This window comes from Carassius auratus, chromosome 18, assembly GCF_003368295.1.
Source record: "Carassius auratus strain Wakin chromosome 18, ASM336829v1, whole genome shotgun sequence".
In the NCBI taxonomy this organism is placed as follows: Eukaryota; Metazoa; Chordata; class Actinopteri; order Cypriniformes; family Cyprinidae; genus Carassius; species Carassius auratus.
In genome coordinates, this window is record NC_039260.1 from 24,229,195 (window position 1) to 24,255,784 (window position 26,590).

The 26,590-nt window shown below is 42.4% G+C and overlaps 1 protein-coding gene across 11 annotated transcripts in view; it reads left to right on the plus strand.

The window, feature by feature from the left end:
- The first annotated feature begins 168 nt into the window (after positions 1-168).
- Positions 169-26,590, plus strand: part of LOC113118731 (liprin-alpha-1-like) — a 37,294-nt gene continuing 10,872 nt past the window's right edge. Inside the window, exons 1-26 of one of the 11 annotated variants that reach the window (XM_026288125.1) lie at positions 169-976; positions 1,990-2,250; positions 3,117-3,218; positions 3,773-3,937; positions 4,026-4,100; positions 4,948-5,046; positions 5,865-6,089; positions 6,296-6,442; positions 6,667-6,801; positions 6,896-6,979; positions 7,049-7,180; positions 8,431-8,493; positions 8,706-8,788; positions 8,860-8,986; positions 9,059-9,282; positions 11,606-11,822; positions 12,266-12,295; positions 12,804-12,928; positions 16,513-16,682; positions 20,380-20,476; positions 20,670-20,681; positions 21,188-21,269; positions 21,927-22,127; positions 23,070-23,132; positions 23,239-23,265; positions 23,563-23,738. In XM_026288125.1, coding sequence (XP_026143910.1) covers positions 1,990-2,250; positions 3,117-3,218; positions 3,773-3,937; positions 4,026-4,100; positions 4,948-5,046; positions 5,865-6,089; positions 6,296-6,442; positions 6,667-6,801; positions 6,896-6,979; positions 7,049-7,180; positions 8,431-8,493; positions 8,706-8,788; positions 8,860-8,986; positions 9,059-9,282; positions 11,606-11,822; positions 12,266-12,295; positions 12,804-12,928; positions 16,513-16,682; positions 20,380-20,476; positions 20,670-20,681; positions 21,188-21,269; positions 21,927-22,127; positions 23,070-23,132; positions 23,239-23,265; positions 23,563-23,738 — 3,122 coding nt within the window. In that variant the 5' untranslated portion in view covers positions 169-976. Of the gene's footprint in view, positions 977-1,989; positions 2,251-3,116; positions 3,219-3,641; positions 3,938-4,025; positions 4,101-4,947; positions 5,047-5,864; positions 6,090-6,295; positions 6,443-6,666; positions 6,802-6,895; positions 6,980-7,048; positions 7,181-8,430; positions 8,494-8,705; positions 8,789-8,859; positions 8,987-9,058; positions 9,283-11,605; positions 11,823-12,265; positions 12,296-12,803; positions 12,929-16,512; positions 16,683-20,379; positions 20,477-20,669; positions 20,682-21,187; positions 21,270-21,926; positions 22,128-23,069; positions 23,133-23,238; positions 23,266-23,562; positions 23,739-26,590 lie in introns of those variants that run through there. The other 10 variants (XM_026288126.1, XM_026288128.1, XM_026288127.1 and 7 more) reach the window with 10 other exon arrangements.

The window sequence follows — 26,590 nt, forward strand, 5'->3', positions numbered from 1 at the left end:
ACGCATGTAATGTTTGCATCAAGTAAATAAACCAAAACTATTACATTGATGATAATGTTATAACACAGAATGAGTGCATCACTGTGAGCATAGGGTTTATCATTAAAGAGCACATGATCTTTTCTTGGGGATTTGTGTATGTGTATGGCGTCGCCAGTCGTGACGTCAGCGCGTCCTAACCTCTCGCGAGCGCAGGAAACTGGAGCAGCGACAAACTCTCGCTGGGAATTTTGTTTTAACTGCTTTTTTTTTTCTTTCTTTCTTTATTTTTTCTTTTCTCCTGCATTAATTGTTGTTTTTCGACCTCAGCCCGTCCGTCGGGAGACTTTTCTCGCGGGCAGTGTTGTTTAAGGAACGCTTCGTGTTTTTAAAGTGGTCGATTCGTACTTTTATCCCGGTGTTTTTCCTCATGGATCGGATGGTGACGCGTCAGAATAATTCACTCTTTTAAACCCGTTTCGTTAATTTATATTTTAATAGTACAACACGTCATCAAACTTCGGCTTTAAATGTTTATTTTAAAGGCTAAAGTTGATTGATTCCTGCGCTTACATGATGATAATTTTGACTCCTCTTACTTTAGCTGCTAATGCTAAGTAGCGCAGGCCGCTACTGGAGTTTATTTATAAATATTTATACGAGTGTATTGGTATTTCTATAATTATATGTATTTGTGAGTGTATGAATGAAAATGAGAATCTGACGGAGGTCTTTGATTGATCAGTGATGTCTTCTCCATCACTTTAGACTCAGATATCTAGTGATGAGTGATGTTTATCACTCATTATAAAGTCCTCGTCTGTTTTCTTTACTTTTTCGTTTTTTCTAAGTCAGATATAATTTTTATTTACTCATGTCGTGAAGTTTAATGGCTTGACGAACAATTTTTTGTCATAGTTGATATTTTAAATGTGTTAGCTGTGACTGAACTGGACACAGTTGAAAAGAGGAGAAACAAACACAGCTCAGAATCAAGGTAAATACACACCTGTACTGATCTACTGTCTGTTACTGATCTTCTGTCTGTTACTGATCTACTGTCTGTTACTGATCTTCTGTCTGTTACTGATCTACTGTCTGTTACTGATCTTCTGTCTGTTACTGGTCTTCTGTCTGTTACTGGTCTGATCTTCTGTCTGTTACTGATCTTCTGTCTGTTACTGGTCTGATCTTCTGTCTGTTACTGGTCTGATCTTCTGTCCGTTACTGGTCTGATCTTCTGTCCGTTACTGGTCTGATCTTCTGTCCGTTACTGGTCTGATCTTCTGTGTGTTACTGGTCTGATCTTCTGTCTGTTACTGGTCTGATCTTCTGTCCGTTACTGGTCTGATCTTCTGTCCGTTACTGGTCTGATCTTCTGTCCGTTACTGGTCTGATCTTCTGTCTGTTACTGGTCTGATCTTCTGTCCGTTACTGGTCTGATCTTCTGTCCGTTACTGGTCTGATCTTCTGTCCGTTACTGGTCTGATCTTCTGTCCGTTACTGGTCTGATCTTCTGTCCGTTACTGGTCTGATCTTCTGTGTGTTACTGGTCTGATCTTCTGTGTGTTACTGGTCTGATCTTCTGTGTGTTACTGGTCTGATCTTGTGTCTGTTACATTACCAAAGAACATCATCACAATCTCAGTCTAGTGTAAGTTTATGCACTTTAAACACTCTCCTGTTATAATAATTGCAATAAATACTATATATGGTGAATGAATTTATTATACTTATTACATGCACTTGGTTATTATAACATGCAATAAATATTATGTAAGAAATAAGCCCTAATATTATTTATTATTATCAGCCTGATAATAGTTGTCTTGCTATCGTCATAGAGCATCAGCCACAGGTGCTATCTCTGACCAAACAACAAAACCTTGGTATTTAGCTGTAGAATCCCTGGCAATGATGGGTCCTGTATAATTTACCTGTGTGTTCACCCTATAATAGCGACTGCAGCAAACAAACCGTGTGTGTGTGTGTGTGTGTGTGTGTGTGTAGATGATGTGCGAGGTGATGCCCACCATCAGCGAGGCGGAGGTCAGCAGTAACGGAGGCGGTCTGGGCCCCGGCTCTCCCGTGCAGACGGACTCTGAGGGCCACTTTGAGTCTCTGATGGTGTCTATGCTGGAGGAGAGAGACCGACTGCTGGACACGCTCCGAGAGACGCAGGAGAACCTGTGTGTGACGCAGAGCAAACTGCACGAGATCAGCCACGAGAGAGACTCGCTGCAGAGACAGCTCAACAGTGCCCTGCCGCAGGTAACCGCTGGAGGAAAACACATTCATCATCGCAGACCGATTTAATCACGCGATTATGAAGTTCTGAGATTATGGAAGCAGTTTGTTTGCTTGTCAATGAAGTACTGCTCTGTGTAGTAAATGCAGCTCCACCTGAAACCATTGAGACGTCAAGCATCTTTCCAAACATTAGAAGCATTTATCAACCTCTTGTCCCACAAAATACATTTAATAACATGTTTTTATTCAAACTCCCTTATAAATATAAATGATTGTAATGGAAATGATAATGATACGAACTCCGATAAACCATATATTGTCATAGCGTTGTGTTTATTAGTCGCGCTGAATCAATGAAAGCAGTTCAATCTTCTGTTTCCTGGAACGATGTGCGTTTCCTTTCTTCTGTGGTGTGTTTGGAGTTTCTTCATGAGAGATTTACTACTGAACCCTGCTCCACTGAAAGATATGCAGCTTTTGCCTGATCACAATTAAATAAATTAAAAATATTGCCGATTTTAAGTTTTAATATATATTTTTTTTATTTCTTTAAATTCCCTTTTTCTTTAAAATAAAATATAACACTTTATCTTGCTTATTTTATTAAAAAAATAAAAAATAAAATGCAATAATATTATTTTTACTATTATTATTTTTTGTGTAGTTCTATTTAATGGGTCACACTATGTGCAGTGTGAGGACCAAACCAAATCTCTGTGTGCTCTCATGAGAACCAGGCTGAAAAACTTGTGTGAACCCTTGAATATAGACCTAAAGTAATTTAAACAGCCTTCTGTTCCTTTACCTAATTTTCTGAAAGTATAGGTGGCATTACTGTGAGTGCTGTTTGTCACAGAATCCTGTTCTCTTGTGTTTTCACACTGAAGGAGTTTGCAGCTCTTACGAAGGAAGTGAATCTGTGTCGAGAGCAGCTGCTGGAGCGAGAGGAGGAGATCTCCGAGCTCAAAGCAGAGAGAAACAACACACGCGTGAGTCACTGCACACATCTCTTTGCTTTAATTTATTTTATATATTTGTATACGATCTATACAATCAAACTTGTAAATATATATTTTTGCATTCCCTGCCTTTAAAGTTGTCTAAGTGAATTCTTAGCAATGCATATTACTAATCAAAAATTAAGTTTTTATTTATTTATGGTAGGAAATTTACAAGATATCTCCATGGAACATGATCTTTACTTAATATCCTAATGATTTTTGTCATAAAAGAGAAATGTATAATTGTGACCCATACAGTGTATTGTTGTCTATTGCTACATATATCTCTGTGATACTGATGCTGCTTCTGTGCTGCAGGGACACTGATAATACAGTGTATATATAGTTATAAATGTACATACATGTTTTGAAAGGAAAATATAATAAAACTTTGGAGGATTTCTGATGCAGATGGCGATGACGATTGACCGACATCATGACAGTCTTGTGTAAAGTGTCCGTGGTTCTTTATGTCAAGGCTGATGTGATGCTGGGTCGGCCTGTGTGATGTGTGATGTGTGATGTGTTGGCTGCGGTCTCAGTTGTTGCTGGAGCATCTGGAGTGTCTGGTGTCTCGTCACGAGCGTTCTCTGAGGATGACTGTAGTCAAGCGTCAGGCTCAGTCTCCCGCCGGCGTCTCCAGTGAGGTGGAGGTGCTCAAGGCACTCAAATCTCTCTTCGAGCACCACAAAGCCCTGGATGAGAAGGTAGTGTCCTGAGGGAGCTGGTGTGTGTGTGTGTGTGTGTGTGTGTGAGGTGTGCTTCATGTGTGCTGTGTGTGTGTGTTGTGATCAGGTGAGAGAGCGTCTGCGTGTGGCTCTGGAGAGATGCAGTATGCTGGAGGAGCAGCTCACCGCCGCTCATAAAGAGGTGAGCTCCTCACAGAACACCGCCTCAGAGCAATCAGAACCTGATCTAACCATCATTACTCCCATCAATCAGTGATCATTTCACATCAATCAGGCTTTGGTGTGTTATTCAGCTTTTATAAAATGGTGAAAATATTAAGTTACGCATTCTAACTAATATTATATTCTAATATAAGGCAATCATGTCAGCTTTTGAACATTTCAAACAATTATATTACTATTTTACAATTACAATTGTTATAAAGTTATTTTTTTAAAAATAAATAAATATATTTGGCACAAAATGAGAAGACACCGAGAGATGTTCTCAATCACTATTTAACTAACTTTATGAAGAAAGCACTCCTTCTGTCATAACGTCTAGTAAGTCATGTAGATGTGGAACAAAATAAATGTAAGCGATAAGACATGTATTTTTGTATAAATGATTTAATTCATAGCATTAGCTCTCTTCAAACACCTTATATGATAATCAAAACTGTGCTGAGCTAGATTACGCTTTAATCTGTGCAAACCTTCAATGTAATAAGGTAGTTTTATTTATTTTGCATTCACCTATAAAAAGATTGTATTATTAGCTTGCTCCACACTGGATCGCTTTATAACAGAAAATCAAGTAGTATTTCTGAAACACATTTTTTTGTTTAATACTGTATTAAAGCTACTTGTTTTAACTCAATCCCTTGAATAAAGTGCTATTAATATACACACGACGTGACTTGAGTTCTCATGCAAACATAACCACATCAGTATTATCAGATGCTTTCTTAACTGCTGCTTTCTCATGGCTATCATTCGTAACGTTTCAGCTCTAAGAACAATGTCACTGTGGGTTAACTCTTGTTTAGCTGGTGATTCTCAAGGAGCAAAACAGTCAGAAGAAGGTGATTGGTGGATCAGCAGAAGTGAATCACAGCTCTGGTGCAGCACTGAACACTAATGGCAAGGTACACCCCACACCACAAGAGTAATCAATGTGATGAGCTGATTAACTGGCTTCTGATCAGACATGGAGCTGTTTAACTATTTCAGGGCTCCAGACAAAGAGCCATTGGCTTCCATAAGAAAAAACCTTAGTCGTCAAATTATTTTTTTAAGTGCCACAGAATAAACACATTTATTTTCATTTTAAAATGTTAATCATACTCTCGTGTTTGTCTCCTCTTTTTCTTGACTTTATCTGCATTTTAATCCATCTTGTAGATGACCTGGGAACTAAGATTCACTTAAAGTAGAAACTAAACGTCTTTTCCAACTCGAAATATACAGTTATAAAGAATTGTTCATTACACAGAATCTGTTCCAATATCATGATCATAAGCATCACTTGGCCATTGAGTGTACATTTTTAAAGAAATTGCAATTTAATACATTTAAGTTAGCCCAACTTAAAATAAAAAGAACACAACACATTTTCAAATTTGAGATATATGCTAGTGTAACTCAGAATTATCAAGTTCACTTGTTTTTTTCATTATACATGAAGTTTATTAATTTAAAAGCAATGGGTTTCCAACAGGTTTTTATTTTATTTATTTTTTTAAGTTAAACTTTATCATGTTTTTTACAGTTTAGTATGTTACTGTAGACGTTGCTCTGCTGCGCTCATGCTATTAGTTTTATCTGTGCAGGTCTTAAAAAGTCTTCAGTGTAAGCCTGAAAATCCTGCAGAAACCCTGAATTCAGTGAAAGTGTTTCTGATGAACATCCTGGTAGTTTCTCGAGGTCTTCATAATCCAGAGTAAAGTGTGGTGTGTGTTTCCAGCAGCGCTTGTCAGACGTGTCTCTGGGTGCAGAGGAGGATTGTGGGAAGGACGTGGAGCTGCAGGAGGCTCTGGACAGACAGAGTAAGGAGCTCCTGCACATGAAGGAGCGTGTGGCGTCTCTGTGCAGCCGCGTCTCTGAGCTGGAGGAGGATCTGGACACGGCCCGGAAAGACCTCATCAAGTCTGAGGACATCAACAGCCGTCTGCAGAGAGACTTACGAGAGGTACGACAGGAGCACAGGAGTGCACTGAAGCAGTCTCTGACCGTCTGTCTGTCTCTGACCGTCTGTCTGTGGTCTCTCTCCGTCTCTGACCGTCCGTCTGTGGTCTCTCTCCGTCTCTGACCGTCTGTCTGTGCTCTCTCTCCGTCTCTGACCGTCCGTCTGTGCTCTCTCTCCGTCTCTGACCGTCTGTCTGTGCTCTCTCTCAGTCTCTGGCTCAGAAGGATGACATGGAGGAGAGGATCACCACGCTGGAGAAGCGCTACCTCGCGGCTCAGAGAGAAGCCACGTCTGTCCATGACCTCAACGACAAACTGGAGAACCAGATCGCCAACAAGGACTCGCTGGTCTGCCAGGTGTGCATCTCTTACTCTTAGAAACAGACCGTGCTGCTACATGAGTGAATAATGTTGAGCTACAGGCACCAGAAGTGAACAATGTCACAAACCTGAGTTCATTAAGCCCTCTTCTAGTGATCCCAGTGCTCTAATAGCAATTAAACATCTAAAATGAGAGGAGTACCTGGCTCTCTGCTCTCTTCTCAAGCTGTGTGTGTGTGTGTGTGTGTGTGTGTGTGCAGCTGGAGGACAGGAGTCGTGTGCTGCAGGAGCGTCTGGAGCTGGCGGAGCAGAAGCTGCAGCAGACGATGCGTAAGGCCGAGACGCTGCCGGAGGTGGAGGCAGAGCTGGCTCAGAGGGTCGTGGCCCTCACTAAGGTACGGCTCTCACACACACACACACACACACACACACACACACACACACACTGTTTGCTGCTGCTGTAGTGTCTGATGTGTGTGTGTCTCGCAGGCGGAGGAGCGGCACGGGAACGTGGAGGAGCGTCTCAGACAGATGGAGGCTCAGCTGGAGGAGAAGCACCAGGAGCTGCTGAGGGTGAGAGATCTCCACACCTCGCTCAGTGTGTGAACACAGCAGATGCTTTACTCTTCTGTGGTGTTTCAGGCTCGTCAGCGGGAGAAGATGAACGAAGAGCACAACAAGCGTCTGTCGGAGACCGTGGACAAACTGCTGTCTGAGTCCAACGAGAGACTGCAGCTTCACCTGAAGGAGCGCATGACGGCGCTGGAGGACAAGGTACAGCTCACACACCTCCAGTCTCTGACCCTGACACTGGTGTGTGTTCACGATCACTGACACCTCCTTCTCTCTTCATTAGTGAGTCGATAACGAGCGCTCTCTTACTGACTGAGGGCTTTCTTTTCATTCATATTTTCATTAATCTCTTTGTTTTGGAAAGTGCCATATGATTACAGAATCAAGAAGTATAAATGTATTATTTTGCACATTCATTAAGTTCAAATTATATTTTTGTAGAATTCATTTACAAATTATTTATCAATAGTATAGGAATAAATATAGGTGTCAGGTGTCATGTGTCACATGAGGAGAGTGGAGCTGAACAGAGCTGATGACGGCCGGAGAGTTCGTTTAGAAACTAAATGCAGAAGCGTCTGTCTGGTGATATTTTAGCTTTTAAAAAAACCTGTTGACTTCAGTCATTTATAGCTGATTATGATTTTTTTTATTTTTTTACATTTATTTCTTATTTATTTGGTTGCACAGTGTTAGCTGATTTATTTTGACTTCATTTAAACCTTCTGTAATTTATTTTTTATTTTACATCAAGGTGTAAGCCGTGCTTCTAAGATCTCGTAATGGATTCGCTAATACTGTTGTAATAAGTGCTGACTTGGGTAACAAACAGTCAGTACTGACGCTGTTGAGCTGACTCTTGAAGACTGATGACTGGTCTGTGATTGGCTTCAGTGATCATCTCTTCACCGAGCACACACAGAAACACACCAGATCTCTCTGATATATCTGCACACACACGTTCAGCTGATAGAGAGCACAGTGACAGCAGTATTAACACGCACTGAAGGTTTCCTCACTGTCAGACTCGTTCTGGAGACCCAGCCCTCATCAGGTCCTTCAGGTTTATCTGAGCAGGTCACAACTAATGCTGCGTTCACTCCCTGTTTCCTGAGATTCAGAGATCAACACGTGAGCTTCAGCTCGAGGCTGTGCAGCTTTCTGCCTTATTACACTTCATCAGTGTTTCTTTCACCTAACACATGGAGAGCCTAGATATATATATATCTGTGTTGCGTGATCGTTCACATTACTTTTGTATGAAAACATCTACAGTGGCAAAAGTCAACTGACTGACACTTGTCTCCCGTGTGTCTGTGTGTGTGTGTGTGTCTGTGTCTGTCTGTCTGTGTCTGTCTGTCTGTGTGTGTGTCTGTCTGTGTGTGTGTCTCTGTGTCTGTGTGTGTCTGTCTGTCTCTGTGTGTGTGTGTGTGTGTGTGTGTGTGATGCAGAACGCTCTGATCCGGGATCTGGAGCACACCAAGAAGCTGATAGAAGAGGCTCATCATGAGAAGGTCAGTGTGTGCTGCTCGTTCACTCTGTGACGATGATGATGAAGATGATGATGATGTGGCTTCTTACACACAATAAGGCACACAACATATTTCATAGTATTCCAAGCAGTGATGCATTGCATTATTAAATGCGTTATTATTAGGAGCATTATAATGAGCTCTGATATGCCATATATTGATATGATCTCATGAGTGTTGATGTGTGAGCGCAGGAGCAGCTGCTCATCCAGATCGAGAGCATGAGGAGTGAACAGGAGCGCGGCCGCAGCAGGAGCAACTCTCTGCTGCATCATGGGTAACTGCAGGCCTCTCCTGAGCCTCTCGTCTGCGAGTCTGAGCGTGCTCTGATGTGGTCTGTCTCTGCAGGTGTGGCACGCCGGACTTCAGGTTCCCGGTGTCTGTGTCAGCGCTGGACAGTCACTGCGGCGGAGCGCTGGTGCTCAGACGACCGCAGAAGACCCGAGTGTCTGCGCTGAGAGAACAGCCCTCGAAGGTGACACACCGCACAACTCCGTCTGCACACATGACCGAACTCACACGCTCACATGAGGATTTAATCACACAGGTGCAGACGCTGGACGAGCAGGAGTGGGACCGTCTGCAGCAGGCTAGTGTTCTGGCTAGCGTAGCTCATGCGTTCGAGAGTGATCTGGACGTGTCAGACGTGGAGGACGACAGAGAGACGGTCTTCAGCTCCATGGACCTGCTGTCTCCTGCTGGACAGGCAGACGCTCAGACGCTCGCCCTGATGCTGCAGGAGCAGCTGGACGCCATCAACAACGAGATCCGGTAACACCCTTCCCACAATCCCTCACTCCTCTCGATCACGGGCTGCCACCATACTGACATAGCATTGTGCAATACAGTCTGACCTAGGACGTCACACAATTTGTCAAACTTTGGATGAATTAATCAAAAATAGGTAAAGATCTGATCAGATATGAACCAGTATCTGTAAATCTGAAGCCCCAAAGGACTATTTAAATATGAGTTCTTTCTGTCCTGCGTCTCTGTGTGGGTGAATGGCACTGAAGTGTGTGCGCTTGCTGAGATCAGGCGTGGTGAGTGTGTTGCTGCGGACCCAGGGGAGTGCAGTGACACATTTTGGGGCAATATGGACACAACTAGGGCTGCACGATGTGTCGTTTAAGCATCGATATCGCGATGTACAAATCCACGATAGTCACATCGCAGAATGTGCGATGTAGGCTGTCATAGACAGTTGATCCGTTATTCATTAACTGTATGGGCCAGAGAGAGAGAGCGCGCGCGAGAGAGAGAGAGAGAGAGAGCGTGAGCGCGTGGCCTGCGACACACTAGATGCGTGGCGCAAGCGTCTCAGCTGGGTGGTGTGTCTGTTTTTAATTCGGCTCCCATGATAACAGGTTAGAGCTTGTAGACTGCCTGCGTGAGACGCGCGGCTCGGGCCGAGCGGAAAACGTGTGCATGCTAGAAATAGAACCGACGCTTATTTTTCACGTGACACGCAAGTGTGCTGGAAGCGTTTTCAGGCAAAATACAATAGGAAAATATGTTTATATGTCATTTTGTACACAGATTCATATTAATTCATGACACTTAGATGTTTGAAAGTCTATAGGTTGACATATATTCAGATATAAATGTAATTTGTGCTCTTCTCACAATCAAATGACCAGCAGGATGGCATTCAAGTGTTTAAATCCACCTGTTTTTGTTTGGTCTGTACTTCTCACCATTAAAAGGCAGCAGGTGCATAAACACACTTACTTTTTTGTTTACTCATAAGATTCTCTCTCTCTCTCTCACACGCACGCACGCACTCACACACACACAGACACACACTATAATTTGCTGTTATACTCCATATAACTCCATATATAAGCCTCTTTTTTTTTTTTTCTTTTTTTTTTTTTGCACAGGCCTTTCTAAAGGGTTAATGGTCCCACCTAGTGATCAACCATAAAAATTACAAATTTTACCTTTCCCCATCAGGGAAAACCACAAACCATCAAGAAAGCATGATTTTATGGTGTCATGGCTTTGCAATAAGAAAAGTCATTATAATGGAAGTCAATGGGGCAAAAACAGCCACCAACAATAAATGAGGGAGAAAAAGTAAAATCTAATGCTGCACAAAAACTAACAATGCATCAAAGCCGATGTAGTTCCTAATCTTTGACATGCCCAAGACTGTGATAAAAGGTACAAAATAATATCCAGCCACAATTATTTTTATAGTGAAAATAAGTCCCTTTTTTTTTTTTTTTTTTTTTTTTTTAATCAGTGACTTTAATTCTAGTATAAAAAAAAAAAAAATTGGTAGTTTTGATCAGGACTGAGGTTGATTTAATAGATTTGTGCAAAAAAGGTTTGAAAATCTGTTTTATCCAATACATTTTTACAGCAGTTTAATTCAGTGGATGTTTTCGTCCACAAGGGTAGTGAATTTGCCCACAGTGTATTGAGTTTTTGAAAATGTTCAAATCATTTTCCCAAGATATGTCTCAAAATAAGATTTGTCACCAAAAATCATTCCATTTGCTGAAACACAGAGAAAGTTGTGGCCAAAATAAGACTCAATATTACCCCGTAGTGGACGAAAACGTCCCCAACACTGCATAAGGGTTAATTGAACGTTTCTATCATGTGTAAAGTTACTGATTAACATTAACAAAGCAATTTTTTTTTTTTTTTTACTTTTTTACATCAACAATATACTTTATGCGTAATACTTGCAGAACTCAGGTGAGTTTCCAAAGTTGATGTGATGCTGTAGGTCAGTTTCAAATCTATCAGAGGCCATTAGGACTGTCACGACATTAGATTTTTCACATCAGTATTTGTGGCCATAAGAATTCACAATATCAATATATCTCCATGTATAGAAACCTTGGAGGGGAAAAGAAATCCGTAAAATGCGCTTCTGTTCATGAATTTATATTTATCAGTCAACATATCAGTAATCAGCTTTAAAATATAAATAATTATCAGTTGTGTGTATTAGCCAACATTTTCATACCGGTGCATCAACAAAAATAAGTGCATTTAAATACCCTAAGTGACTGGCTGCTTGAAACGCTGCGCTTTCTGTGGTGAGGTGTTGATGACGTGTGTGTGTGTGTGTGTGCAGCATGATCCAGGAGGAGAAGGACAGCACCGCACTGAGAGCTGAGGAGATCGAGGGTCGTGTGGGCAGTGGAGATGATCTGGACAGCCGCTTCCGCTCCATCGCGTCCCTGCAGCCCTCCTTCCACAGCTCCTCTCCACCCGGATCCGGTCACTCCACGCCCCGCCGGCCCTCACACAGCCCCAGCAGAGAGCTGGACCGCATGGGGGTCATGACCCTGGTGAGCCTGCTTCACACGTCTGTCTGTGTGTGTGTGTGTGTGTGTGTCCTGCAGGGTGGTGTCCAGCAGTCCTCTGCTGACCTGTGCTCCTGTGTTTGTGCAGGAATCGTCCAACTGACCGAATGATCGTGTACTTTTCAAAAATAAAATGTTTTTCAAAAACCTTGGAGCTGTACAGGAAGTTTACTGAAGGACTTCCTGCTCCATTCCCTCGACAGGGCAGCGAGGAAATGAGCAATTAGACCTTGAGGAGATCAGACTAAACGCCTGTTTTCTCTGGACTCCAGCTCTCCACTGTGTGTCTCCAGCGATGATGCTCTCGTGTGTTTGCGTGTCTCTAAATCTTTCTCCTGCTACGCTGCTGTTCAGTTCTTCTGTGCTCATGTATGAAATGCTGCTAACTTCCTGTTTCTTCTTTCTCCATGTGCTTGCGCTTCCAACAGCCTAGTGATTTGCGGAAGCATCGTAGGAAGGTAATCTAGAGAAAGTGTGCATGTGTAACCCTCCTTTAACATCTGAATCTTGTTCTGTTCATGTTAACAAGTAGACGTCTGCGTTACAGCACACGCGTGTGTCACACACAGCTACACGCATCACAGGAGGAACACCAGACAGATATAGACATCCACCCAAACGATGTACAGCTAGAAGAGAGAGGACATTTCTAAATGCATGTTAATCTTATTGTGAATGATTCGTCCAAGCATTTGCTTCCATTTGTGATCAATGCATCATAACTGGAACTGCCAGTGGAATAGTTTGATCCACTTAAACTCCGCCTCCTTCTTAAACTCCACTGATAGATCACATGCAGATCCTCCTCCAATCAATGAAGAGAACTCAGCCAAGCCCCGCCTCATATTTGTATTGTTTATGATGGTTTCACATGATATACGACGCAATGCACAACAAAAGATCTTTACTTCTGTTACATCACATCTGTAAACAACCGTGTGTGTGTGTGTGTGTGTGTGTGTGTAGTGTGCTCAAGATGATAAAGCCACCATCAGATGTGAGACGTCTCCTCCCTCCACACCGTCCTCCAGGAGACTCCATAAAGGAGCGCTGCACACCTCCAGCCACGAGGACATCCGAGACGTGCGGGGGTCAGTCTCACAAACACACACACACAGACACACACACACTCACACACAAACACTGACACAGACAGACACACGCGCACACAGACAAACACACAGAAACACAGACAGACAGACACACGCACGCACAGACACACGCACAGTAGGGCTGTGCGATTAATCGAAATCGAAATAAAATCGCTTTATAGCACGATTTTCCGCGGTCCTGACCTCTTGCAGTATGTTATCTGAACCAATCAGGATGCAGCGAACCTAAGTGTAGCGCGAGAACAGAGCAGACTGGGCATATGCCTAACTCCAGGTACACACACTCTGTCTGTGATGCATAGCCTTTTTTTTCGAGCAAATGTTAACAGAACAGAACGTTCACACTGCACGCGGTAAAAGAGGTTATAAATAGAAAGGTGTGAAAAGATGTAATATCTTGCGCGTGAGCACAGAGAGAGTTGTGAGTGCACAGGACACAGGTTGAGTGAGAGGAGACATGTTGTGAGGCAGCATATATCTGAGCCTTATACAGTCTATGATCTGAGCACGCGCGTCTGGTTTTGTTAACAGAGCAAAGGAAATCTGCGTGAGAGTCAGTGATGAGTCATTCAAAAATATTTTTTATGATATTCGGTCGCGCATGGTCGGGTCCTTTGAAATAAAAATACAAATTAAACCTTTGTCATTTATGTAGCCTAGTACTAGACACATTTTTGAAATACATAGTCCTACACTTTATTGTCTGAATAACTGGTGAAGATGACGCAGGAGCTCAGTCTGCACGTAGAGATGGAGGCGGCAAAGAGGACTGCATGGGGAGCAACAGCGCTGTTTTTGGTAAAACATGATTTTGACGACTTCATTAAGTTTTGTTTTATAGAAGACTATTTTAAGATTTTCGTTTTGTATAAATTGTATCTTAATTTTGATCCATGTTTTATCAATCAGTTGCCCTTATTTAATATATCAGAAGCACATCTATAGCCTAGCAGACAATGTAATAAGGCGCAGGCACGATCACTTGCGTTGCATGTGAACTAAACTCAGCGTGTGCCTCGCAGATTAGAGAAATATAGGATATATATTATAGAAAGCTTGAAAGGTCTTCTTTTAAACGAAAATATTCAAACCCAAATAAATGGGCTACTCTCTGATGATGTAATGTAATCCATATGAAATGTGCATTTCTCTGGCGTTCATGGCGAGTCTGCATCGTAAACTTAATCTTTACAGCAACACAGAAAACACCAGTTTATTACTAAACAATAAAATGACTCCTTGCATATTTTGGAACCAGCAGGCCGTTCTGTGTTGAGCGAGACCCCACTGAATGAGCGAGCGGTTCGGGATATTCAGAAAAGCGCTCTTCGCTCACGAGCTCTGATCCGAACAAACCAGAGACTCAATGTCTGCTGACCTTGCAGAAACATACAAATAGACATAGCCAGACTAGACTATTTTAGTAAAAATCATGAGCTTACTGACGATTTTTTTTTATAATTCTTGACAAAATTATTATATATTAGTTTTTTTTTTTTTTTTTTTTTTTTGCCTAGTTAGTTTTGCCTACGTTCCTATGGCCCAATGATGCTACACTGAGCATTTACTGCTTTTTAAAAATGTGGGTCAGGTACTTTATATATACTTATATAATATATATATAATTTTATTTGTTTTTTTTTGTTTTGTTTTTTTTGTGGTCCGAGTTGCGGGCGGGTTAGTTGAAAACGTTGGTGTGGGGCAGCAGGGTTATTAATACATTGACCCACGCATCACTGGTGCTATTGGATAGATTCGCACTCATACGTTATTTTAATGTGCTTTCACGTTACAATAATGCGCTCTTGTTGCTGACCCTTGGGCAATAAATATATTGGCCAAAACATATAACACCTGAGGCAATTTATACTGAATGCATTTATGACTGTAAAGCAGTGTTAATTTTGACACGAAATTTTAATTTAGTTTTAGTCTTAGTCTTTTGACTATAATTCTTTTTAGTTTTAGTCAAGTTTAAGTCATCTGATTTGTTTTAATTTTAGTCTTATTTTAGTCGACTAAAATAAGACTAAAATCAATAACAGATTTACTAGACAATTTTTTACAGCTGGTATAGGAAACAAACTTAACCAAAATATATAAAACACAAATTCAACTTTATTTCAACACAACTGTGTCTTTATTTCGATTCAAAAGCTTCTATGCAGCAACAAACACTGTCATGATAATGTAAACAATTACTAGCTGCCAATTGACCATCAATAAAAGAAAAATAATGTTAGGTCCAGGACCTTAAAGCTTACAGCTGAGCTGAACAATAAGTAAATTCATTTGAAGTAAATATTTAATAAGTTGGCAGCTAGGTGGATAAAAAAAGTAACAAGATTTTATAAGGTATTCATTTGTCTAGCAATATATGTTTTAAATACTACAATATTTCAAGATTTGTATGTATAATGTATAATGAAACATTCACGTTTCACATGACTAATATAGAAATATTTGTGATATTGTCAACAAGTAGAACATATAAAATATACTAAACATTAGTATTAATCAAATGTATGTATCATAATATTACGTATTAGTATTGTGCTCTCATCTAATTTGAAGAAGGGGCTATTTTACAGCACTTTTCAGTTCGTAATATTTAATGCTACAACATCTACGCACTGCAGTCTTCCAATTTTGCTTAGCTCAATAAACAAAAGAACATCGTTGTAAAATTACATTTGAGAAAATGTCCGGGTGGCTCGTCTGTAAATGTCTTTTCAAATTGGTTGTGTTCTTGCCACGAATGAGCGCTCTGCGTGCTTTACACTTTGTTTTGTTTTGTTCGTCTTCAAACGTGAAGTGAGCTGTGGACATTTTGTCGCTCTTTTAGACATCACCTCTTCGAATGCCGACTTCCCGGGAGCTCATTTAAAAACTGAAAACCTTCGCTTCACGTCTCAATAAGTCAGGCTCTGATTGGTTCTCTTCTCTCATGCAGTCTGTTCCGTTTTGCCGGTTCTTTCGTTCATTCCTCGCATCTCTCCCGTCTGCTGATTTGATTTTCGTCACAGTCTATTTTCGTCTCGTCCTTTATTCGTTGACGATAATGTCAATCAATTTAGTCATAGTTTTAGTCTCCATCAGTGCCTCCTTATTTAGTTTTCGTCCGCAAAAATATATTTGTGACGAAAATATTTAGTCAACGAAATTAACACTGCTGTAAAGCATGTCTGTGTGTCAAAATTGTGATTAAAATTTAAATCACAAAATTTATAAAAAAATCGTGATAGTTTTTTTTGTCCATATCGCACAGACGCACGCGCACAGACACACAGACACATAGACACACGCACGCACACATAGACACGCGCGCACACACACGCGCACACAGACACACACACAGAGACACATGCACAGACACAGACGCACGCACACAGACACACGCACACAGACACAGATACACACACACGCGTGCACAGACACACACACGCGCACATACACAGACACACACACACAGACACGTCCACACAGAGACACACACACACAGCATCTCAACCATGAGTTCATACAGGAGCAGAGATCTGACGTGTGTGTGTGTGTGTGTCCAGAGCCGGGCTGCAGGGCGGAGCGGGCAGTAATCCCAGCAGCAGTAACAGCAGTCAGGACTCACTCAACAAAGCAGCCAAGAAGAAGAGCATCAAGTCCTCCATCGGTCGACTGTTCACAAAGAAGGAGAAGAGCAGAGCCAGTCCGGGGGGGAAAGAGTGTCCTGGGCCAGGTGTGTGTCATCCACACACTACACACACTCATGCTCACACGCTACACACACGCTCATGCTCACACACTACACACGCTCATGCTCACACGCTACACACGCTCATGCTCACACGCTACACACACTCATGCTCACACGCTACACACACTCATGCTCACACACTACACACGCTCATGCTCACACACTACACACGCTCATGCTCACACGCTACACACGCTCATGCTCACACGCTACACACGCTCATGCTCACACGCTACACACACTCATGCTCACACGCTACACACACTCATGCTCACACACTACACACGTTCATGCTCACACGCTACACACGCTCATGCTCACACGCTACACACACTCATGCTCACACGCTACACACACTCATGCTCACACACTACACACGCTCATGCTCACACGCTACACACGCTCATGCTCACACGCTACACACACTCATGCTCACACGCTACACACACTCATGCTCACACACTACACACGCTCATGCTCACACGCTACACACACGCTCATGCTCACACGCTACACACGCTCATGCTCACACGCTACACACGCTCATGCTCACACGCTACACACGCTCATGCTCACACGCTACGCACACTCATGCTCACACGCTACGCACACTCATGCTCACACGCTACGCACACTCATGCTCACACGCTACACACGCTCATGCTCACACGCTACACACGCTCATGCTCACACGCTACACACGCTCATGCTCCTCACACGCTACGCACACTCATGCTCACACGCTACGCACACTCATGCTCACACGCTACGCACACTCATGCTCACACGCTACGCACACTCATGCTCACACGCTACACACACTCATGCTCACACGCTACACACACTCATGCTCACACGCTACACACACTCATGCTCACACGCTACACACTACACACACACTCATGCTCACACGCTACACACACTCATGCTCACACGCTATTCACTACACACACACTCATGCTCACACGCTACACACTACACACACACTCATGCTCACACGCTACACACACTCATGCTCACACGCTACACACTACACACACACTCATGCTCACACGCTACACACACTCATGCTCACACGCTACACACACTCATGCTCACACGCTACACACACTCATGCTCACACGCTACACACTACACACACACTCATGCTCACACGCTACACACACTCATGCTCACACGCTACACACACTCATGCTCACACGCTACACACACTCATGCTCACACGCTACACACACTCATGCTCACACGCTACACACACTCATGCTCACACGCTACACACACTCATGCTCACACGCTACACACACTCATGCTCACACGCTACACACTACACACACACTCATGCTCACACGCTACACACTACACACACACTCATGCTCACACGCTACACACACTCATGCTCACACGCTACACACTACACACACACTCATGCTCACACGCTACACACACTCATGCTCACACGCTACACACACTCATGCTCACACGCTACACACACTCATGCTCACACGCTACACACACTCATGCTCACACGCTACACACTACACACACACTCATGCTCACACGCTACACACTACACACACACTCATGCTCACACGCTACACACACTCATGCTCACACGCTACACACACTCATGCTCACACGCTACACACACTCATGCTCACACGCTACACACACTCATGGTCACACGCTACACACACTCATGGTCACACGCTACACACACTCATGCTCACACGCTACACACACTCATGCTCACACGCTACACACACTCATGCTCACACGCTACACACACTCATGCTCACACGCTACACACACTCATGCTCACACGCTACACGCTACACACTACACACACACTCATGCTCACACGCTACACACACTCATGCTCACACGCTACACACACACTCATGCTCACACGCTACACACACTCATGCTCACACGCTACACACACTCATGCTCACACACACTCATGCTCACACGCTACACACACTCATGCTCACACGCTACACACACTCATGCTCACACGCTACACACACTCATGCTCACACGCTACACACACTCATGCTCACACGCTACACACACTCATGCTCACACGCTACACACTACACACACACTCATGCTCACACGCTACACACTACACACACACTCATGCTCACACGCTACACACACTCATGCTCACACGCTACACACTACACACACACTCATGCTCACACGCTACACACACTCATGCTCACACGCTACACACACTCATGCTCACACGCTACACACACTCATGCTCACACGCTACACACACTCATGCTCACACGCTACACACTACACACACACTCATGCTCACACGCTACACACTACACACACACTCATGCTCACACGCTACACACACTCATGCTCACACGCTACACACACTCATGCTCACACGCTACACACACTCATGCTCACACGCTACACACACTCATGCTCACACGCTACACACACTCATGGTCACACGCTACACACACTCATGCTCACACGCTACACACACTCATGCTCACACGCTACACACACTCATGCTCACACGCTACACACACTCATGCTCACACGCTACACACACTCATGCTCACACGCTACACACACTCATGCTCACACGCTACACGCTACACACTACACACACACTCATGCTCACACGCTACACACACTCATGCTCACACGCTACACACACACTCATGCTCACACGCTACACACACTCATGCTCACACGCTACACACAGAAATACACTAATGATGTCTCAAAGACTAGTCTAATATGAGTTTGCACCATTAGAATTAGTTATTCTGCTTTATTTCTATTTTAATGAGAAATATTGAAATAATGAGAATCTGATGAGTTAAGATGATAGAAAGCCAAAATGAAGAAAGGGTTAAAGATTTAAAAAATTATTGTTTTTTTAGAAACTTTGACAATATAGACAAACAGAAAGGAGCAGTAACACTTCACAATAACCTTGTGTTAGTTAACATTCATGCTTTAACTGTGATCAAAACATTTAGTTGCAGTATTTATTAATCTTTAAATTAATAATCATAAATCTGTTCATTGTTAGTTAGCTGAGGTCTATTAAAGTCACAGCTTTAATTTAAATAACATGTAAGTAAATATTGAAGCTTTAGAAGAATTTTTCATTCCTAGTTTGTGAACTTCTATAGTTAAGTGATGTTAACGAACAGAACTTAATGTGAAGGGTTGCCAAGTTCTGTTCAGAAAATGACACGTGTGGTATAAAAGTTTCAGGGTTGAACGTGAATAATCTTGGATATGAACTAATGCACAGGGCACAGCTGACAGCGGAATAGAAATATTCATAATTCTGCTTGGATGAAAATAATAATTATATTAGACACGTGCTCCATCATCAATTGCGTGCATGTAAATCCATTTAAATATTTTACATTTAAACCTGTTTTACAGCAGTGCATGTTTATTCAGGAAAATAATCCAGGCTTGTTTCAGTTTAAAGATAAAATCAGACACGAGGGGTTATAACAAATTACAGTTTGCCCACCGCTATCACCACACATGATATACAGTAGACCGGTGGAGTGTGTTCTGTGAGAGAACAAGCAGATGAGATGTTCCTCTGATCACTGTGTGTGTGTGTGTGTGTGTGTGTGTGTGTGTGTGTGTGTGTGTGTGTGTGTGTGTGTGTGTGGAGCAGCGCTGGCAGCTACACCTGATGGAGGAAGTGCACAGGACGCCCTGACTCTGGGGAAACTGGGCGGCCCTGCAGAGAAGAACCGAAAGCTGCAGAAGAAGTGAGTAAAACAGGAGTTCGGTTCATCATCTGCTTCACTGTTCAGTCACAGCTCCACCTGTTTCAGTGTTGTTCTCCATGAATGTGTGTGTGTTTGGTGGGTGTGTCCCATCAGAAGATGATCTGTCATGATTGATGTCTGTCAGTGTCTCATCATGCTTGTGTTCCTCCTCTCTCCTCACACTCCCTCACAGCCCAAACTCAGGGTAAGTGACCGACCGCACACTGTCTGGATGATGCTCATCAACACCCTGCATGTCTCAGGCTTGCTCCACACACGCACACGCACGCACACACACACACACACACACGTCTGCTCCTTCTGTGCTCTTTCTGTTCATTTTAAAGTTAAGTTATTCTGTCTAATGCACTTTGAGAGTTCAAAATTAAGAGCTCCAACCCATGTTAGTTTGTGAGAAGACTCCGCTCTGTTTTTATTTGTGGTCCACTGTCTCAGTCTGAATTATATTCACACTGGTGTTTTAGAAAGAAACAATAATAACAGTGTAAGCAGAAGGCGTAACACAATAGCACTGTAATATAAATGGAATTAATATTTCATTAGTTTATTGTTAGTTTATTCCCAGCTCCTGATGTTTGACACTGATTTGATGCTGGAAGTGTTTCCTCACTGCATGCTCTTCTCCGTGCTCTGTGTGTGTCGTTCCTACACGGCTGGAGTGTGAAGCGTGCTCATGATGCTGTGTTTCAGACACGAGCTGCTGGAGGAAGCGTGTCGCCGGGGTCTGCCCTTCGCTCAGTGGGACGGTCCCACGGTGGTGGTGTGGCTCGAGGTACAGATACGGACCACAGAACAGCTTCACCTGGGAACATTCACACGCAACAGCAGATCATTTCATTCATTCAGTGTTTATATATTCCCATGAAGGCAAACTAGGTGTTCATCAACTTTAATAATAACAACATACATTAAAATACGTACATTAATGCATCTATACACGTGTCATATCAAAGACGGAGGATGTAAGAGCATGCACAATCCTACAGGAAGTTGTGTTCAGGAAACATGCAGACAGACTGCAATCGTGACACACAGATCATCAATAGAGGATCACAAACAATAATCATTTATATCAGAGCTGCACAATCAATCAAAGTTCTGATCGCAATAACAATTATGGATGCCATTATTTTAGTTTTACATAATACCATTCATATTTGTTACTTTTTTAATAATTTAAAGAAGAAACCAGTCTGATGTATTTTGACACTTGAGGCTTAATTTACTATAGAAAAGCACTAAACATTTTTCTTTTGAAGTGTTTTCAGCTTGTTTCTTTTCATTTACAAATACGGCATGCAGTTGCATCAAAGAAGGATATAAACGTCATTCAGTGTCAATTGTGATAATTGTAATTAATACTTTGAAGGGAATAAAGGACAGTGATTTCGATGTGTGTTGTGGTGAAGTACTGTGTTGTGTTCTGCAGCTGTGGGTGGGGATGCCGGCGTGGTACGTAGCGGCGTGCCGTGCTAACGTGAAGAGCGGAGCCATCATGTCTGCTCTGTCCGACACCGAGATCCAGCGTGAGATCGGCATCAGCAACCCTCTTCACCGCCTCAAACTACGCCTCGCCATCCAGGAGATCATGTCCCTCACCAGCCCCTCGGTGCCCCCCACCTCCAGAACGGTAGGAGACCCCCTTCACACAGCCCTAAACATACCAGCGTCTGCGGGGGACACTGGGAGGATCTGTGAAACTCAAGCAGTGTCTTGTGTAGAGCGGAATCATGACATCACTCAGATCTACAGATCTAGTGATTTAGGGATTCAGAGCGCTTCAAAGGCTTCCTGCCGTTTTCTGTCACAACAAAAGTTTAATGAAAATTAAATTGACAGCAGTAAATATTAGTATTATAATTTTACACTAGTATGCAAATTAATTTTATTTAGTAGTAGTAGTAATAATAATTATTAAAAGCATAATTCTTACTATAATTTATAGCCATACTGATCAAATAAATTCGGCCTCATTTGCAGCCCTATAAACATCCACAAACCTGGAATTTTATCACGTTTTAACCCTAGAAAACCCAAATATAGAAAAAATCTGTGAAAAAAAAAAAGTTGAGGTCTCTTATACAGATATGTCTTTACATTTTTGACATTTGAGTCAGTTTCAGTGAGTTGTTGTAATATTGCAGCTCTTTAACTTCTGTTACTCCATTACAGTAGTCTGTTTCTATACACAATAATGATCAAATAAATCATATTTGTATGGAAAAAAAAAAGTTATTATATAAATGTTCTGAATATATGTACAAAACCTGATGAAGTGAGTGAGAGCGTTAATAGCATTGCAAGACTGAAGAATATGATCATTAGTTGTGTAGATGTGATCTTAGAGAAAGAAAATGAAGAACTGATGCTGTAATATTACATCTACGGGCCTTACAGGGTTAAATCTAAATATTTGGGTCATTAGTGATTCATTAGTCTCTCTCTCTCTCTCTCTCTGTGCATGCCTCACTCATTAACCCCTGCTGGGATGTCTGTGGTCACTAATGTTCCTGCCGCTCACTAACACTCTTCTGCTCTCCTGATGTCTTCTGTCGCTCACGGATGTCTGTAGTGTTCTGGGAATGTCTGGCTCACACACGAGGAGATGGAGAGTCTGGCCACCACGCCGCTCACGGTCAGTCACGCTAATGCTAATGCTAATGTGTGTTCACTGTGTCACGTCATGTTAGATTCCTCTACTGAGTCTCCTCTCGCTCCACATGCTAACATGCTAACACCAGGAGGACGAGGAGGCCAGCTGGGCCCAGGTTTGAACCTCTGTCTCTCTCTTCTGATAAATCACATTACACTTCTGTCCTCAGAGAAGTGTTTGAGGCTGAGATGAGAGCTGGACGTGTCTGTTTTCATTCAGCGTTCATTCAGAGCCCTGTGTGTCTGATCACACTGAGAACAGAGCTCTCTCTCATCTGCTGTGCTTATGATCAGAGTCTCTTCTGCGTGATGTTGTGTGCTGTTATATCTTGAGGTGTTGTGTGTTTGTAGGAGAGTAGTGTTCTGACTGACTGACTGAGTGTGTGTGTGTGTGTGTGTGTGTGGCCCCTCAGACTCTGGCCTACGGGGACATGAACCACGAGTGGATCGGTAACGCCTGGCTGCCCAGCCTCGGTCTGCCTCAGTACCGCAGCTACTTCATGGAGTCGCTGGTGGACGCTCGTATGCTGGATCATCTGACCAAAAAAGACCTGCGCGGTCAGCTGAAGATGGTGGACAGCTTCCACAGGTCAGTCTCCACTAAACCAAGATGCTGACCACAGTCTGGCTTCCAGAAGTGTTCTCCCAGTCATAAATGAACCAGCCGGCCTGTGTAACGTGAAGATGCTCGTCGGGATGTGCTCCTATACACTGTTCAGAAAGCTATTGACGTGTACCACGGCACCCCTAAAGGAAATAAATGAGTATATTATATAATATATTATATAATATTAAGTGTATAATATATTTGACTTTGGCCACATCCCTAACGAGGAGTGTTGAAATGAGCAGAAGAATCGTGATGTGTCCATTAATCAGCATTGGTGAATGTCATGTTCTCTGATCAGCCTGGAGTCTGGTCGTCCCTGTGCCAGATGTTATTAGGCCAAACAAATAGAGAAATAAAAGAAAACTAGAACAGCGAAGTCTCTTAAATACAATTAAACAACAGGTTATACAAAATGGTGATTAAAAATAAATGAAGGATAATAATAAAAAGTAGTTTAGATAGATAAACCTCATTAATGTTGACGTTGTTGATTATGAAATAGTGGTTTGTTAAATGAAGCACGTTCTCTCGTTGAGTCTGGTGTGACTGTCTGAATGAGCTCTGCAGTGTCTCTCTCACACACACTCTCAAACACACTCTACCTCTCACACTCTCACTCTCTTTCTCACACCCTCTCTCACCCTCTCACACTCTCTCACTCTCTGTCACTCTCTCTCTCACTCTCTCTCTCACTCTCTCTCTCACACTCTCTCTCACACTCTCACTCTCTCTTTCTCACACACACTCACACTCACTCTCATTCTCTTTCTCTCTCACACACTCTCACACTCTCTCTCTCACACTCTCTCTCACACTCTGTCTCTCTCTCACATTCTCACACACTCTCTCTCTCTCACTCTCTCTCTCACACTCTCACTCAATTCAATTCAATTCAATTCATATTGCTTTATTGGCATGACATACAAAGGTACATATTGCCAAAGCATTGTACATAGCAGAATAGAAACAAACAAAACAAAAATTCATATAGATCCATAAGAAAAAAAAAGAAAAAAAAAAGAATAAAATACATGCAAAATAAATCTATATACATTTTCATAAACATTGATGGTACTTCTAATGTAGATGTGTTCACTCTTTACCTCTTAGTTTGTGGCATTTGTAAATATAATGTGCTACCACAGAGGAAGCAGGTCCTTCACCAAGTAATATTTTTAATTTGTCATGTTCACTGAGTGACTGGAGCTCAGGAGTGTTGTGCTGTATTTGACTGTACAGTGAGTCTCTCAGAGATGTGTATTTGTCACAGTGGAGGAGGAAGTGCTCCTCCGTCTCGACTGATCCTGATCTACACTCGGCACACACTCGCTCTTCTCTGGGTAACCAGCTCTTTCTGTGTCGTCCTCTCTCTATGGCCAGCTGGTGGTCACTCAGTCTGTACTTGGTCAGTAACTGTCTGTGTGTTATATTCCTGACTGAGAGCATACTGTACTCTCTGTTGAGTTTCAGATAACACTGGAGGCGACTTTGCTCTTTGGTTTGTTCTTTCCAATACTGTATGTATGTCTCCTTCTCTTCATTCATAATCTCTTTGATTCTTCTATGTTTTTCAGGATTGGTGATATCGAGTGCTTTGTTAGTTAGCTCTGATACCATTACACAAAGATTACTTTGAGCACTCTTTTTTTGTGTTTTTAGTGCTTTATAATGAAGAGAATCTTCTGAACTAGAGTTTAAGTGGATCCAGAACTTTAAAACTCTTTTTTTAATGATGAGGTTTAGGGGGAGACGGCCTAACTCGGCTCTGCAGGCGTTATTAGGAGTGTTTCTGTGCAGGTGAAGGATGCTTCTGCAGAACTCCACATGCAGAGCTTCTAAAGGATGTTTGTTCCAGTCTTTATGGCTGGAGTTACTCGCTGGGCCCCAGATCTCGCTTCCATACAGGGCGATGGGCAGAATCACACTATCAAAGATCTTTGTCCAGATTCTGATGGGGATGTTTATTTTAAATAATTTCATTCGTATAGCGTGCAGTGCCCTGCGTGCTTTTATAAGTAATGTTTTAATTGCCAATTTGAAATTTCCAGTGGGAGTTAAAACCAGACCAAGATAAGTATATTGTAAAGTATGTTGAAGTGTGGTGTTGTTTAATGTGAATAGATGTTTATGTTCTAGATTTCTGGGCTTTTTCTGAAATACCATAATCTTAGTTTTTGGGATGTTGACGTCTAAGGCCCAATCCTGGCAGTATTTAGTTAAAATGTCGAGGTTGTTCTGGAGATCTTCTGGTGTTTTAGACAGAATTAGTAAGTCGTCTGCATACAGTAGATATTTGACCTCTGTGTCGTGTAATTGTAGTCCTGGACTGTTCGACTGGTCCAGAAGATCTGCCAGTTCATTGATATAGATGTTAAATAAGGTCGGGCTGAGGCAGCAGCCCTGTCTCACGCCTCGCTGTTGAGGAAAATACTCTGTCCTTTGCTGCCCAATTTTTACTGCACATTTATTTTGGTTATACATGTTTTTAATTAAGTCATATATTTTACCCCCTATGCCACTTTGAATGATTTTATAAAATAGTCCATTATGCCAGATAGAGTCAAAAGCCTTCTTAAAATCTATAAAGCATGCAAATATTTTCCCCTCTTTCTTCTGGTGTACATGTTCATTTATGAGCGTGTGTAGTGTGTGAATATGGTCAGTGGTTCGGTGTTTAGGGAGGAAGCCGATCTGAGATTTGCTGATGACATTGTGTTGCTTTAAGAAAGATGAAATCCGAGAGTTGATTATAGAGCAAAACACTTTTCCTAAATTACTGGTTACACAGATCCCTCTGTAGTTATTAGGATCGGTTTTGTCTCCACTTTTAA